Source organism: Pagrus pagrus (genome assembly GCF_965226575.1).
Source record: "Pagrus pagrus genome assembly, chromosome: 6".
In the NCBI taxonomy this organism is placed as follows: domain Eukaryota; kingdom Metazoa; phylum Chordata; class Actinopteri; order Spariformes; family Sparidae; genus Pagrus; species Pagrus pagrus.
Genome location: NC_140190.1, coordinates 29,986,337 through 30,002,690, shown reverse-complemented (window position 1 = coordinate 30,002,690; position 16,354 = coordinate 29,986,337). Strand labels below are relative to the sequence as shown.

Genomic DNA, 16,354 nt, shown 5'->3' with positions numbered 1-16,354 from the left:
TTCCAGAGTGGCATCAACACTTTGCTGGTCTACAACAAAGAACCGCTTACGTCACATCATGACCAAAGACCAACTCAAACCTCTTTTGACCACCATTTTTTTTTAAAAACAGAGCTTGTGCAGAGTGTGCCAACTTATCCATGAGAGAATAAACACAATATTTCCATATGGACACCAAATCGAAGCAACAGTGGTCCGAAGATCAGTCATCAAGATGCCATTGTTTCACTTTGGTTGAAATGTTGGCCCCATTGAGGTTCTGATCCCTGGTTTAGAAACCACAGGCTTAACTGGTTGATAAATAAGGAACAATTCAGTACATTTTTAATTGCTCAGGTAGTTAAGAACTACCATTACCAGCCTTGACGATGAAAAAAATGGAAACAGCAGCACACAGAGTTTGACAAATAAGCCTTAAAGGAAAGAAACTCCAGCAGAAACTAATTTAGATGCTGTGTAGAAACTGTTACAACAGCTCAGACAAGTCAGGGCCTCTGGGTAAACCTTGCTAAATGGCAAAAGAAGCAAGGTCAGACAGAACCACCTCAGGTGGAGCACATATTCATTTGAAATATTCCACATTAGGTCATTCTTTCTTCATGTGCTAAAGCAGTTTTAAAATCTACACCAGCATCTCTGCCAGCAGGCACTGACCTCTGGCTTCATCAAGGTAAAATTAATGCCATTTATGTCTGAGCACACTCAGTCTGAACGTGTGAGCTGTCAGTTGGAGTCAAGGTACAAGGCAAAGGAACAGCTAAGTTCAGTGTGAACAGCTGGTTTCATCAGCACCCCGGTGTCTGTCTCTGGAAGCCATGACACTTCAGTCTTTAACTGTGTGGGACACTTCTGGGTCAGGAGTGTGTGTGCACAGAAAGATGTCGGGGTATGTCGAGTTGTGAAATTGCAGTTTGTGGCCTTTCTCAAGCAGGTTGACAAACTATGTGTGCGCGTGTGTGTGTGTTCATGCAGCTCATAAGCCTGGAGCCACGGCTGTCACCCATCACTTCTCAAACTGCAGCCACTCAAGCTGGGTGATTGATGTCTGATGCTGGGTGCACTCGGTATTAACTTTTTTTCAGATCCAGATTGGATTGCAGGCGGGTACTTCACTCTTTCACTCTGTCAATCATCATTGAATGTTTCCAACTGATCACATGTTCCTTTTTCACAGTTGGTGCGGCCAGTGAATACAATGAATACCAATCAAGATCTTTTTTAAATTATTGATTGGTCCATACTTTACTAAACAAAGGCTTTTTAGTCCTAACCCTCCACTTGAGTGAATGGATTTGGATTTTGTACGCTCAGGGATGATGACAGATTATTTTCCTTCTTTAATTTTTTTTTGTTTGTGTGTTTTGCCAAGAGAAAATATACTCAATTCACACAATAGAACACTGACCTGAAGTGTCTGTGTGTTTAACTGGACTGTTGCTAGTTTATTACAGTGCAAGAAGAATATGTAATTGATAATTCTACTTGTATGTACCATTGTCTCTGTTGTTGAAGCACTTGGTAAAGCCTTCTCAAAAAATCCTTTGTCTCACAAAAGTGCACATTCACAGTTTAAGATCCTTCACAAAGGATTTAACAAACCCTGTTATGAGACTGGTAGATGCCATATTAATATGATATTTAATCCAACCAAGCATGTCATTCATTCATTTTTTTCTCTAACAAAACTGTATTATTGTATTGCATTATCATTCAGATGAAGGTTAAGTACTAAAATAGAAAAGAACATGTTTTGGTACGAGCGTCGCTCCCTCTGCTGCAGCAGCTCTGTACAAAATGCCCTGCTGATTTCAGGAAAACACTTGATTTGCCACCGTCTATTTATATATATATGTGAGCAGTGTATATGCTGGGATGTATTTGTATTTCTATGTGGTGACTCTGGGCTGATTTACTTGTGTGGGTGTTTCTACAGTATGTTCTTGAGGCAAAGACAAGACAATGTACAAACTGCAAACCATTTTTTTTTACCTTGTGGATAAAGTCTGAAACACCATAAGTAAACACATATTCAACTGACGTAAAGCACATGAGAATAAACCCAAGTGTTTTATTTTGCTTGGAATTATTATTATTCCTGAGTTTCTTAGCTTTTTGCCTTTTCATTGATCTTAAAACTGCCTCCACAAACGGCTGCCATGACAGACTTTAGGTGCCATAGAAGCAGAGCACCCATGAATGAGCCAGTAGTGCTGCCCTCATTGTTCTACTAACTTCAAATTAAACTGTATAATTACAGAAAAGAACAAAAGCAGCGAGTGCAACTGTTCCCACGGAATCATACACAAGTACCACTCGTTCTGGTAATGACATCACACTTTGTGCAGGTAATGGAGGAATCTGAATTGTGATATCACTGAAAACAGGGAGTTTATAATATAAATAATGAAATTAAACCCATCTCTTACACCATCAGATAAACGGTAAATATAGATTTATATTCATATACTTTTTGGTCTAATGTTTATTATTACTCGGGTCAGATTTGATTAGCCATGTTCTCCTGCCAGTGATCCAAATGAAATGACTGTTCATACATTGTTAATAAAAGGAATTAACTGACTGTTAATTTTCCACTGAAGGAAAAAAGTGTGTCGTGTGTGAGAGAGAGGTTCACCTGTGCTACAGCCACTTGTGTCTGCTGCTGTTGCTGCTGGAGCTGCTGTTGGAGCAGCTGGATCTGGTGGTGGACAGACAGGGGGGCACTTGGTGGCAGCGTGCCCGATGCAGGGAGCAGCATCCTGGGACTGGATATCATCAGAGAGACCTCCTCTGAAGGCTGAGAAAGAGAGTAGAACTCACTCAGTAAAACTCACAAACAAAAGCTTGGCAGAAGCTTATTGCTGCCTTGAAAGAAAGATTATTACACAATCTAAAATGTTATTTTACTTATATTTATCTATATATTTGACACACTTTTCAATAAGGATGACACTGATATTTTTCTAATTTTAAGTAAATTAAGTCAAACAACAATAGCAACTACGGCATCAGTTTCCACAACTTTCTAAAAAGTTACTAAGTTGAGGATGCAAATACACACACACACACACAAAGAAAAGAAATGACTAATGAATAAATAAATACAATCAGGACAAGCAACAGCATCAATAATATGCCTTAGAGAACAAGTCATCATCAAAACAAGAATCAGAATGTGAAATGTTGAATTGCTGATTAGTTGCACCAGAGTGAGATGAGAATGCAGATCAGCGACACTGAAACGCTCCACTCTAACAATAATGAGCTGTGGGACTCAGCTCTCCTCCAACTAACGCTATCAAGCATCCTAATTGTTTCAAGGCTCTGCTAACCGGTCACACATTGTGCCCACTCTGTCATTCCACCAGTCACAAACATGTGTTGTTATGCAGATTTGGTGCCTTAATCACACCACGGCTTAAATTAAGCATCAGACACATTTGGTATTCGAGAGTAATTATGAACTCCAAGCTATGGACATCTAAAAGTGGGGAAAAAACACATTTATCTGACACCTCGTTGTTCTAAAGCCAACACTGTGGCTTTGTCCAAACTTTTCTCCTCAATCACATCCCTGGAATGGCCCATTAAAAAGAGGTGCACAGTTGGTATAGAGAAGAAGAAGCTCTCCCACCACTGCTGGGGCCAGGATCAATCCACGCAGGAGGTGCATCTTTCCGTTTGTTGTCGTGTGATAGACATTTGGCAGTGTTCAATGTTGGGAAACCAGTGGGCTATCCCCGCCATATTGCTGCACTTGTGGCACCCACTAAATGGTGAGGGTGGTTGTAAACAGAAGGGTGGGACCTTGGGGTTATAGCATAAACCTCAAATGCGTGTGACTCAATGCCATCCAGCAAGTGACTGACAAAGGTTGAAAATCCATCTTCCACATGGATGTTTTGTTCAGACTGCAGGTAAATCAGATCTTCAACCGAACTGGAATGCATCTGTAGAAATCCAATCATATTTGCATGTGTTTATTCTAAAATCAATCTGAATATGTAAAAAAACAACAACAAAAAAAACAGATTGGGAATAATAAGTGACTTTGTTACTCAATATTTTATTGTTGTTTTGGTCACATGAAACAGAGCTTACTGTGTAATGGAGGGCAAATTTGATTCATGAATCATGGAGATTGGACAAAGTGGTTACAGATGTTCATCCTAATTATTTAAAAAGTCTTACAATGTCTGTTTAAGATTGATGCAATAATGTTGGCAAGTTTTTACAGTTTATAAACAAGAAGTAGTAGTACGCAGTATGCCTTTGAGCACTGGAGGCATACAACTGCGTCAGTTAACTGTTCCTGAGCCGTGGCGTTGAAAAATGGCCAGAATATTTATTTGCAGAATATTATGATGTCACAATGATGTTGACCTTTGACCTTTTAGGTATAAAATTTCATAATCTTATTTTAACATAATTTTATCCCATCAGACATTTGTGTAAAAATTGTTGTTATAATTATCATACGAATTGTTGAGTAATGGCCAATAATGTGTTTGTTTTTCAAATGTTTTTCAGTTACCTTTGACTGCTAATAATTTCATCATTGAGTCCCACGGAATGTTTGTGCCACATCTGAAGAATTTCCCTTAATATATTTCTAAGATACAACATTCACGAGAATCAAGTTATTTCATCCTTGAGTCATAGTGGAAATTTGTTCCGAATTTGAAGAAATTCCCTCAATACGTTTCTGAAATAATGTGTTCATGAGAAAGGGGCACCGTGACCTTGACCTTTGAACTTTGGTCAGCAAAATCTGATAAATTCATCCTTGAGTCCAAGTGAACATTTGTACCAAAAATGTACCAAATTCCTTTAAGCTGCTGTTGAGATATCATGTTCACAAGAGTGGGCCGGATAGACAGTCCATTGTTGAGGTCCAGTTAACAACCCCAAAACATAATGCCTCCGGCCACAGCTTTGCTAGCACGACGGCATCAAAACACATTTCTGAAGTGGAATGAAATGTGCATTGCTTGCTTTAGACAAATGTATTGGTTTCTGCTGTTGTCTTCTCTGATTTCCTGTTTTTTCCAGCTTGCATGAGTCAGATCCACAAAAACTACCTGCTGGATTTTAAGCATTTCTGAAAACTGTTTCATGGCTGCCAAGTCTGAACAATTAGGTTCCTGACTGAATCCAAACGAACCAGACTGTCACACTGCTAACAGGAACGCAAGGTGCTTCAAAGTGACTGGAGTCGCGACGCCGTATGGGGTTGGCAAACAAGTCGACTCCTGATTAAATTGAACTTGAACCCGCCTTAAGGAATCTGTGCCAAAACACTTCGCCATCTGTCTCTCCTTAAGCACCTTCTGGTGACACATAGACAACGATGAACACACACAGACACACTCAGTCCATGAGAGGAATGTATGAGTGATGGTCTGTCTGAGCGGGATCTTTTAGGTTAATGAGAGGAAATTATCCAGGTTGACAAGTTGTTCTGGACCATCACATAATGGATAGCAAGGCAAACATTTGTGTGTGTGTTCATGCTTGAAAAGAAAAGAGCAAGGGTAAACTTTTTGGCAAACACTCCTCAGAATCATGTAAGATCACATTAAAAGTAGCTCACTTTCACTTGAGGTGCATCTTAAAAAAGAAACACATCATTTACCTTTAGTTCACAGAAACTTCTTGCAGACACTGAACTAACACTCAGCCTGTAAATGTTAAACAGGGTTGTTGCATTGGCTTTGAAACAGTGAGTTTTGTCAAGCTAACAGGCAAAGTTCAGTAACTGGAAGAGTGAATAAGATGATTCAGAGGAGTAAAGATGTTTCTTTACTCCTTTATTTTTGGGTTGTGGACAAAAAAAGACATTTGAGGATGACATCTTGGGCTTTGGGAAATATTCATCGACATTTTTCACCTTTTTCTGACATTTACAGACCAAACAACTAATCAAATAGTTGAAATAATACTCAACAGATTAATTTACCTAGGAAATAATTGTTAGACACAGCCCTAAATTTATGAGCAACTGATAAACCGTATGATGTTCAAATTTAGACAGCAATGCAGACCAAAAACAACCACAAGGCAAAAAGTTCATTGAATAAGACAACAATAACAAATGGATACGTATTTTAATAAAGATAAATAATAAAACGATAAAAAAGCAACAAACAATACTGCAAAAACTCACTCACTGGTGGTCACAAATCCTGTCATGCCGCTTTAACAGAACTTTAACAGAAGCAGTCAAAATATATAAAGAGTCTATGAAACAGCATGGTAGCTGTGAACATTTTACCCTCTGGGCCAAACAAAAGTTTTTACCTTGTTTGACCTTTAATTATAGCATCCCCTTCAGCCAATCACTGTCATTTCAAAAATTGTCCAAACAGTTATGAAAATTGAAAGCCACTCTACTCTCAGGAACTGCGTGACGCCTGGAGTGAGGAAGAGCGCGCTGGAAAGGGTTGCGGCGCATGAAAAAATGTCACAAGGGATGTTTAATAGGGTAGGAAAATTTGAGGCGCTCAGTGGATGAAGATTACTGAGAAACACCAAATGTGTAATCTTTTGGTTGTGGGTAATGGGAAATAAGAACTTCATTAATACAAAAAATGCCTCAGTAGTGATGAGATCCATTGTTTTTCAATGTTGGTTAACTTGGAAATGACATGCTGGACAGATGAGCACATTAACTTAGATGATGGATGGATAGAAATTATCCTCAACGATCAATTTTCAGTTTGAGAGACAAAACTGAAGCGTTGAATCCAAAATGACTGCTTACAAATATGCCCACGCACTCTCTTTCACACACTATCCAACACACAGTAAGCAATTTGAGGAGTGAGGACTTGCATATTCAAACATAGTTGAAGCCTGTCTGTACTGTGTTTACTGTACTGAATGAGAAAAAACAATCCTCTGAATCCTAAACGTGTTTACCACAGTCAAAGCCAATTACAGAAGACAGTCGAATATTCAAACCGAGCAGGGAGTTAAAGAGGATGAAGAAAAACGGCCTACCACTGAAATTCCTCATGATAATGGCTGGAGTCTGGCCTGCCAGAGGGAAGTTCCGCTATTACCATCTAATTCCCACACATACACATGCTAATTCAGGTTCTTAGCAGGCAGCTGGAATCTCCGTTTATCTTTTAGCCTTTGGTTATACTCACCGAGGTATAGAGGTGAGGAAGAGACCAGGGAAGAAAAAGAGAGTTTGAAAAAGAATGGGAGACAGAAAGGACAACGAAAGATAGATGACATGGGATGGAGGAAGTCTTTACTTCTCTTCCTCCAGCTGTGATTACACTAGCTGCTCTCTGCCTGTCAAACAGGCTGTCACCTCCCCCACACACACACAAACACAGGCACACATAGAGTATGCAGAGGTAATAAAACATCATGAGGTTAGACAGCGTCTGGCTTCCTTAACTGCTGACAGCCTTTGCTACAGATTTATAACTTTATCAAGGGCTCTTGAGAAAAATCCCCAGAGATCAGTCTACGGTGGCACTGTCTGTGAGATCAGATCCAACCATCAACTGTAACATTCATTATATGGGAGTAAAAGTAGTAGAAAGGATTTTTCATGTGAATTCTGCATGTTCAAACTGAGCTTTGGGTTAAGTTTTCCTGTTTCTATGAATAAAACAGTTAAAAGAATATCCCCCCAGCAAGTGTGACACTGTAATAGTGACTTACAATTTATACAGGGGAAACAAATAATGATCTCAGTGATGGCAGCAAACCTTGAGATTTGTGACATCAACTTGTGCCCATAATATATTATGTTTAACATGGGAGTATGTCAGGAAGGTTTTCCATACTGTAGTCACAGCTCAGCAGGAACATTCTAAACCTGTTAGGATGCTTACATGCATCAAAATAAAACCACCTTACTATAATCAATATTTCAGCTGAGATGCTTGTAGTGATTAACCTACTGCCCTCCACTCAGTCTTCACACCTTTTCATCTTAAAAATAACAACATCCAGCTCAGCGTTCAATTCCATCTCCTCAATGAAACTGATTGCCTTAGACTTCCTCACTAACAGACCCCAGACAGTCCAGATTGGCAATCACAGCTCCTCTACTTTTGTGCTCAACACAGGAGCCCCCCACAGCTGTGTGCTCAGGCCCCTCCTGTTCACACTGTACACCAATGACTGCACTCCCAGACAGCAGGAGAACTCTACTGTCAAACGTGGAAAAAATCACCATCATCGGCAGCATTACAAACAACAATGAGTTCATATCACGAAGAAATCAAAATCGCAAAATTCTCAATACAATTTGTGATCTTTGTTGACTTTTTTCAGGGGAATACTGAAAGGAACAATACTCTGAAGATCATACGTATAACCTTTATTTAACTAGGTCTCATCAAGATCAAGATCTCTTGGACTGTGGAAGTTAATGTACATCACCAAGAAACGCCTGTTTTCTTAATGTTTTGAGGTTGTTTTTTAAATAATTCAAACAACAGTAAACTTGCTAAGAGCAAAGGTCTGAAAGAACAGAAATTACAGTATATTTTCAAAAAAATCACAAATAAATTAAATACATCCAACCAAATTCAATAACAATCTGCTACTGTCCACAAATATTTCAATTTTAACACCAACATGAGGTGGCTTGTTTTTTAAAGCATGTGTCTAGAGGCCAGATTAAGAGAGCTTGTTAAACAATATCTGCACCTGTGCAACATTTTTTTTCTGTGCCTCTGCATTAGCTGCCTTTGTTGCTCTTTCCCCACAGCCATTGTTGTTGTCCAAGTTATTCTAAATGCCATTCTTGTTTCCACAGCTAATGGTTACCTCGTTAATTCTTAATGATGCCATACGGTCACACAGTTGCTGGCATTAATTTTAATGTCCATGTAATTAAAGCTGTTGTTCTTGCTGGGTGTCCTTAGCGCTGAGAATCCTGTTGGTTTTGAGTCTAGGGTGTCTAATCAGTGTCTATTTGAGACCAGGAATGCCAGGTGAATCCAGTTAACTAGCTGCTGTAATAGAAAAACAGCAGGGCGCCGGGCCTGTGTATCAGGACTGTGATCTGGTAAGCTATCATATGGGCTTGACCTTTAGGATGGCTGGCCCTACTGTTGTTTGAGTCAGTAAGTATTTGGAGGTTTAATCAGCACAGATCCAGAACTACATACTGCATGTCACAGTCCTGCATAAATATTTTCAATAACTTCAAGACTTAAGTCACAGATCTTCTCATAAAATTTCAGATAAAAGTGAGGATGTTTGGAAATATGAACTCATAGGATTGTTTGAAATCATATGAATAAAATGCAAAGTTCTTCTGGGAAACCTTGGGTCCTGGCTTTCATGGATGCCACTTAACTCACACCATCTTGACTCACACCATCATCTCTGTTTACACCGCTTCATGTTAGGAGACAGCTGAGCAAACTCCCCGCCGGTAAGGTTGCAGGCCCTGACGGTGTCAGCCCACAGGTTCTCAGAGGCTGCGCTGAACAGCTCTGTGGAGTGCTTCATCATGTCTTCAACATGAGCCTGATCCTCCAGAGGGTCCCTGTGATATGGAAGACGCCCTGCCTCGTTCCAGTGCCAAAGACGCTGCAGCCCAGTAGTTTCTCGGACTACTGACCGGTGGCAGTGACGTCACATATCATGAAGACCCTGGAGAGACTCGTCCTGGAGCAGCTCAGGCCTATGGTCAGGCTGCACCTGGATCCCCTCCAGTTCGCCTACCAGCCCCGGATTGGAGTTGAGGATGCCATCATCTACATGATGAACCGTGTCTACGCCCACCTGGACAAGCCGGGGAGCACTGTGAGGGTCACGTTCTTTGACTTCTCCAGTGCTTTCAATACCATCAGGCCAGCTCTACTGGGTGACAAGCTGACGGCGATGCTTGTGGATCCCCCCCTTGTGTCCTGGATTGTGGATTACCTCACTGGCCGACCACAGTACGTGCGCTTGCGGCACTGTGTGTCAGATGCTGTGGTCAGCAACACTGGGGCCCCACAAGGGACTGTCCTCTCTCCTTTCCTCTTCACCCTTTACACCACGGACTTCAGCTACCAGACAGAGTCGTGCCATCTTCAGAAGTTTTCTGATGAGTCTGCTGTCGTTGGATGTATCAGCAAGGGTGATGAGGCTGAATACAGGGCTGTGGTGGATAACTTTGTCACATGGTGTGAGCTGAACCACCTGCAGCTCAACACAACAAAGACCAAAGAGCTGGTGGTGGATCTGAGGAGAACCAGGACACCAGTGACCACAGATTCCATCCTGGGGCATAACGTGGACATCGTTAAACACTACAAATATTTGGGGTGTTCATCGACAATAAACTGGACTGGACTAAGAACACTGATGCCCTTTACAAGAAGGGACAGAGCCGCCTCTATTTTCTGAGGAGGTTCCGCTCCTTTAACATCTGCCAGACTATGCCGAGGATGTTTTATGAGTCTGTGGTGGCCAGTGCTATTCTGTTTGCTGTTGTGTGCTGGGGCAGCAGACTGAGAGTAGCAGACGCCAACAGACTGAACAAGCTGATCAGGAAGGCCAGTGACGTTGTGGGGGTGGAGCTGGACACTTTGACAGCAGTGTCTGAGAGGAGGATGCTGTCTAAGTTGCGGGCGATACTGCTGTATGACTTTCACCCTCTCCACAACGCTCTGGTCAAACAGAGGAGCACCTTCAGCGAGAGACTAATTGCTCCAAAATGCACCACTGAGCGCCACAGGAAGTCATTCCTACCTGTGGCCATTAAACTTTACAACTCCTCCCTCTGATGTTTGGACTCAAATGGCTATATATATTTATATATGTATATATATGTACATCTGCCATACCATATATATATTTATATTGCACTGTATATTTGTAAATACTTGGAGTGGTCATTGAACAGTTAAGATTGTTTATTTTATTTTATTTTATTTTATTATTTGATTTATCTTATTTTATTACTTTACTTTATTGTCTACTTTACTATGTTATCTATATCTTTATCTCTTGTTTCCATTCGGGCTATATTTCTATTTCTACTTTGCATGGAGCATCTGTAACAAAAACAATTTCCCCCCGGGGATTAATAAAGTATTCTGATTCTGATTCTGATTCTATCCAAAGGTGACCCTCATGGCAATGGCACTCCCTGATGGCAATGATCCACCCCAGCAGGAGAATGCGCCCTACAACACTGCATAAACTGCTTAGCAATGACCCGAGGAATGTGACAAAGAGTTCAAGGTGTTGACTTGGCCTCCAAGTTCCCCAGATCCCAATCAGATTGAGCATCTGTGAGATATACCAGAGTACCATGGTCCCACCATGGATCAGACTTGGCTCTGATGTTACGAAGTTTGGACACAAGACCTCTAAGAGTGTCCAGTGGTGTCTGGAACTGGATCCTTTGATTACTGTTGGTTCTGTGCACCGACCCAATGGCATCGGGAAGTACCCTTGCCATAATATTCATGTACTTGTTCTGTAACAGTGTTTGGATGGGTGGTGCATGTCAAGTGGCACCCACATGAAGGCCAGGACCCAAGGTTTCTCAGCAGAACATTTAATCCATATTATTAATTTCACCCGTTAGTCCTTTGAATGTTGTTGCCGATCAGTCGGTGTATAAGCTGTAAAGTAACAAAAAGCATTATTCATACTTTCCTGTTAAGTTAATACAAACATTTTATGTCATGGGTGCTGTTTTGCAGTGGAGCATTCAGTGCTACTATTGGTGGCTGGAAGCTATAGAGCAGCAATAGTGGATAGAACAGTGGTACTTTCATTTAAACATCTTCTGGTGAGCGAGACATTAGTCTTTAATAGAAAATATCCTTTTTTATGACTTTACAGCCTCCTAATGCCCTTTATTCTCCAGCTTATAGTTTGCTAAGAGGATTTCCTAGTATCCTGTGAGTGGGTCTGTGAAATCCATGAATATACACTCTTGGACCTGGGCTTATTTTAATCATAATTTAGGGATAACCATAATTTAGGGATAAGTAACTATGTTTTAAGTTCCCCAGATCTCCCTTACTGTCACAGCAGCCGTGTGTGTGTACTTGGGAATTAACAGGTGTGAATTTGTCTGAGAGACTGAAAATTAAACTGTTAAAGTATGCTTGTTTAAATGAAAGCTTTCTTTTCAACTAAATCCTGAGCTCAAGGCACAAAGAAATGTCATTTGTAATAAGATGTAATTTGTGTTGAAACAAGATGTTGAGATTGGAAAATTTGTGACTGCCTAATTGCTTCGAGCATATTTGCATGCCTACTAGTTTTTTCAGGCCCTAAAAGAAATTTGTAAGTCTGGGTCTCAGTGGAGAAATTGAGTGCCTCATAATTGTCACGGACACTGCTGGCATGTATACAGTCAATTTTGGAAAAAGATATTAAATGTCAGCACAAAACTCAGCCTAATGGAGTGGAAAGTCAAAGGAGGGAGGTACCAAAAGAGAAAAAGAAAGGGGAGAAACAAGCCCATGTGCGGAAGCAAAAATGGGTATGATCATTTGGCAACCATTTCAACCAGTCCCTTGACATATTTGTGTTGACTTTCATGAAAACGAAGGTCAGGCTCATTCAAACTTGCAAAAATTCTGATCAGTCCTGGACTGACTCAAGTCTGCTTAAGGTCAAAAGAGCATTGTTTTACACTTTTCACTGGGCAAGACTCCTTGTGGTTTGTTATCAGCTGACAACTCCTAGGAAAACATTCCCATGTACAAGGCGCAGGGTGAAACCACCAACTCTTCAAATATGCATATAAAGCAGATGTGGGTGGAAACACACAGGACAAGACAACCCAGTTGCCTCAATAGATGTTGGCCCAGTAACTGGGCAAACGTGATTTACAGAATTGTACTGTGTCAACACTTTATTCTGGTGACTGAGCTGGGCAAGAAGGATGCTGTAACGCTAATGCTTAGAAATCAAACCATCAGAAAGCAAGGCTATCAAGAGCAGCAACCCCAGCAGGGATAAACTTTGATGCCATCTCTCCCATATAGATGGTTCAACCCACAGAGTTTACAGTCAGTGGAAGTTGAAGGCTGGCTTTTTATTACCTGCTTGTGTGTAAAGTCTTGAAACGATACGTCTCTGTCCTGTCGAGGTCCAGAAAAAAGGCCAGGTGTGCGTGTGAGTGGGTGTGTGTGTCCCTGAGGCAAAGAGGTTGGAGAGTTTAGGCAGAGGAGAAGTGGATGATGTTGTTAGCTGTGGATAAAAGGATGGAGAGTAAATGGGGAGACTCTAGACCAGAGGCTTTGGGGCAGTTGTGACCAGACTGAGTGAACTTTAAAAGATCTTTTCCTACAACTACTACTACGACAAAAAACATGTATGAAAAATCTGCGTTTAATGACATTTCTGTCTCAAAGTCTAAGAACATGCAAATGTGCTGGACACTAGATGTCTCCTATTTCACTGCAAAGTGTTTTCTCAATCTTCCTGCAACTGCAGCTATTCTAAAAGGACAGCCGTGTAATGGCCGTTGAAGCATCCATTTCCGCGTCACACAAACAGGAAAACAGTGATTTCTACCATTTTATGTTTGACTTCACATCCTCTTCACACCTCCTATACTCTGTCTTCACATCATCATCACTTGCCCTAAGGCCAGGTGAGTAATCTTAGGTGTGAAAGCTACATCCAGGTTGTTTACAGTTTCACTGGATAAAGGCAATGACAACCTAAGCTGTAACAGCGAGGACATTCATATTTTCAAACTAACACGCTCATGTTTGGAAGGTGTTTTATAGTGATGCAGTGCATCCCTAGAATTTTTATGTTTTCTCTTTGCATATACATCCATTCATTATCTGAAACTGTTTATCCTTTTCAGGGTCGGGGGGGCTGGAGACTATCCCAGCTGACATTGCCGACGGCGGGGTACACCCTGGATAAGTCGTCAGTTCATCACAGGGCTGACATATAGGGACAAACTTTTTTTCATGTTTTTGGATTGTGGGAGGAAGTACGGAGTACTTGGAGAGAACCCACGCAGACACGGGGAGAACATGCAAACTCCGCACAGAAGGGCTCTGCCCCAGCAAGGTCCACACTGGTCCTTGTTGCTGTGGGGCAACACCCCAAACAACTGCGCCGCCGTGCTTCCATTTGCATATCGATTGCTCAAATACAATTCATATTGACACAATCAAATAAATAATAAACAACTATTCTCAGTTGTGTGAACTCAGGTTTGTCCAAAATCAGGGTTTTGGACAAACTGGATGTTTGAGCAAAGAATGACACATGGGCTGCATGGACAGATTATGAGACACAGGCACAGAGGTGTAAAAAGACCGCCCTTCTCCTATGTAGAACCACATGTGCAAAATGTATCTTTCATTCTGTTGATTTCAGTGATATTATACAAATGAATGAAAAGGCTCAGGTTCTGCAGCTGCAGGTCCACACTGACTCCAGAGATAATACTACAGCAAGTACAGTAAAATATACAATATAAAAATATTGTAGGAAAATAGATAAGATACTTATGTAAAGAAGGCAGAATATTTTACACTTGAACAATAAACACTGAAACAGTTAACAAGGATTTTTTCTGCATTCTAATCTGTAAACAAAAAGCTTTCAGAGAGGTGAACATATCTTTGACAGGCCAAAATCTCTGCTAATTGTGCTGCATTTTAATTGCACTGTAGTCCCAGTATGCTGAACAGCATACTGAAATCAATCACCCACCTCCAACTTATGCAAAATACCGCTGCTAGGGCTCACATTAAAATATGATCACATTTCTCCTGTTCTTGCCTCATTGCACTGATTACCCCTTGTTATTGGAACTGAGTTTAAAATTGTACTGATCGTTTTAAAATCACTGGTTGGCCTTGCTCCTGCTTATATCAATGACCTTGTAACCTTGTATTTTCCTGCTCGTTCGCTTAGATCTGCAGATCAGCTGCTACTATCGGTACCCAGGGCGAGGCTTCAGACGGAATGTGGCAGGGCATTTGCTCTAAGGCCTCCACAAGTGTGGAATAATCTTCTGTTGAGAATCAGGCAAGCTACCTCAGTATCCTCCTTTAAAACTTATTCTTATAAAATGGCCTTTAATTTGTGTAATTTCTTGTTTATGCTCTTACTCTAACATCTTTTATTTATGTTAATATTATAATATTATAATATTTTGTGTATTTTTGGTTTTTAGGCTTGTGATGCACTTTGTAAACTTGTTTTTGAAAAGTACTATATAAATGAAGTTGATCATTATTATTGTGATTATTATCATTATTATTATTACAGCTGTAATATTATAGCAAAACTAAAAAAAATACAATGTATGATCCTTTAATTGTATAAGAAAGAAGAACATTTTCACATTTTATTTACAGCTGACCCATTGTAAACTAACTACTCACTGACTTTCAACAGTCTCATCAAACAGAGGATCTTGCCCAGGGGCCTTCTGACCTCTGTGGCCCCTTGGCCAGTGCCCGTCGTGTCCCATCAGTAATCCATCCATGTAAGGTCGTGCTTGTCATTTCAACTAAAATAATGGAGGCGCATTAATGATGGTACGAGAGGGGCCTGTCAGTGGAGTGCTGCCTGTAGGGCTACACTCATGGATCAGAGTGTTTACACCTGCCTGACAGCATCTGAGAGTGGGCCAGAGGCAAAACCTCTATCAAAGCTTGTGTTGTACAGCCTCACTTTAAAGCAAACATGCACATCTGAACACATGCACACATTCCCCTTCTCTCTCCATCTTCAACTTACTTAAAATACTGCACTGACCTCTTTTCTGAACAGAGCTTATAAACATATGATTGAGAGGGATTCTGTTTTAGGGTTTGAAATCATCTAGACAATTTGTTTCATGCACAGTCTGATATCTTTCTTTTTTCTTTTGTTCTGCACGACTCTCACTTTTTATTGAAACCACCAATGAGCATTTGTCTCTGCCGAAAACACAAGTGCAGCCTCTGGAAATGTGTTTGTGTAAAATGCAGTTATCTCTAAACTGTGACTTTTGTCTGTCCAATTTGTCTTTTAGTAATACTTTTTCTGATGCAAGCCCTTTGAAAGTAAACGTCCCGACTCAACCTCATGGCCACAAAGCCCAGGGTAGGATTGATGTGTGCTCCCGGAGTCCTCCGGGATCGTTTGAACGCAGGGCGCCGAGGGATTTGTCAGTCTAACGGGAGCTGACAGGAAGAGAATGAACTTTAACACTCGCAGGCTGCTTTCCCTTTCATGAGCTTCCAGAGAAACCCTGTAGTGAATCAAATCCCTCTGCTCCGAGGAAATACACACACAGTCGCGTAATAAAAATGCATACACGTGCACCAACGTAATTGCACGCACATCTTATTCAACGTTACCTTCCCCCACTTGTCCCTGCACATTCCCATTTAATCCG

General features: G+C 40.9%; 1 protein-coding gene across 2 annotated transcripts in view; it reads right to left on the bottom strand.

The window, feature by feature from the left end:
* The window catches only part of LOC311258878 (carboxyl-terminal PDZ ligand of neuronal nitric oxide synthase protein-like), a 218,275-nt gene that overhangs the window by 50,075 nt on the left and 151,846 nt on the right, over positions 1 to 16,354 (bottom strand). For both annotated transcript variants that reach the window (XM_084355548.1, XM_084355549.1), the window contains exon 8: positions 2,636 to 2,797. In XM_084355548.1, the coding sequence (XP_084211674.1) occupies positions 2,636 to 2,797 (162 nt within the window). The remainder of the gene's footprint in view (positions 1 to 2,635; positions 2,798 to 16,354) is intronic.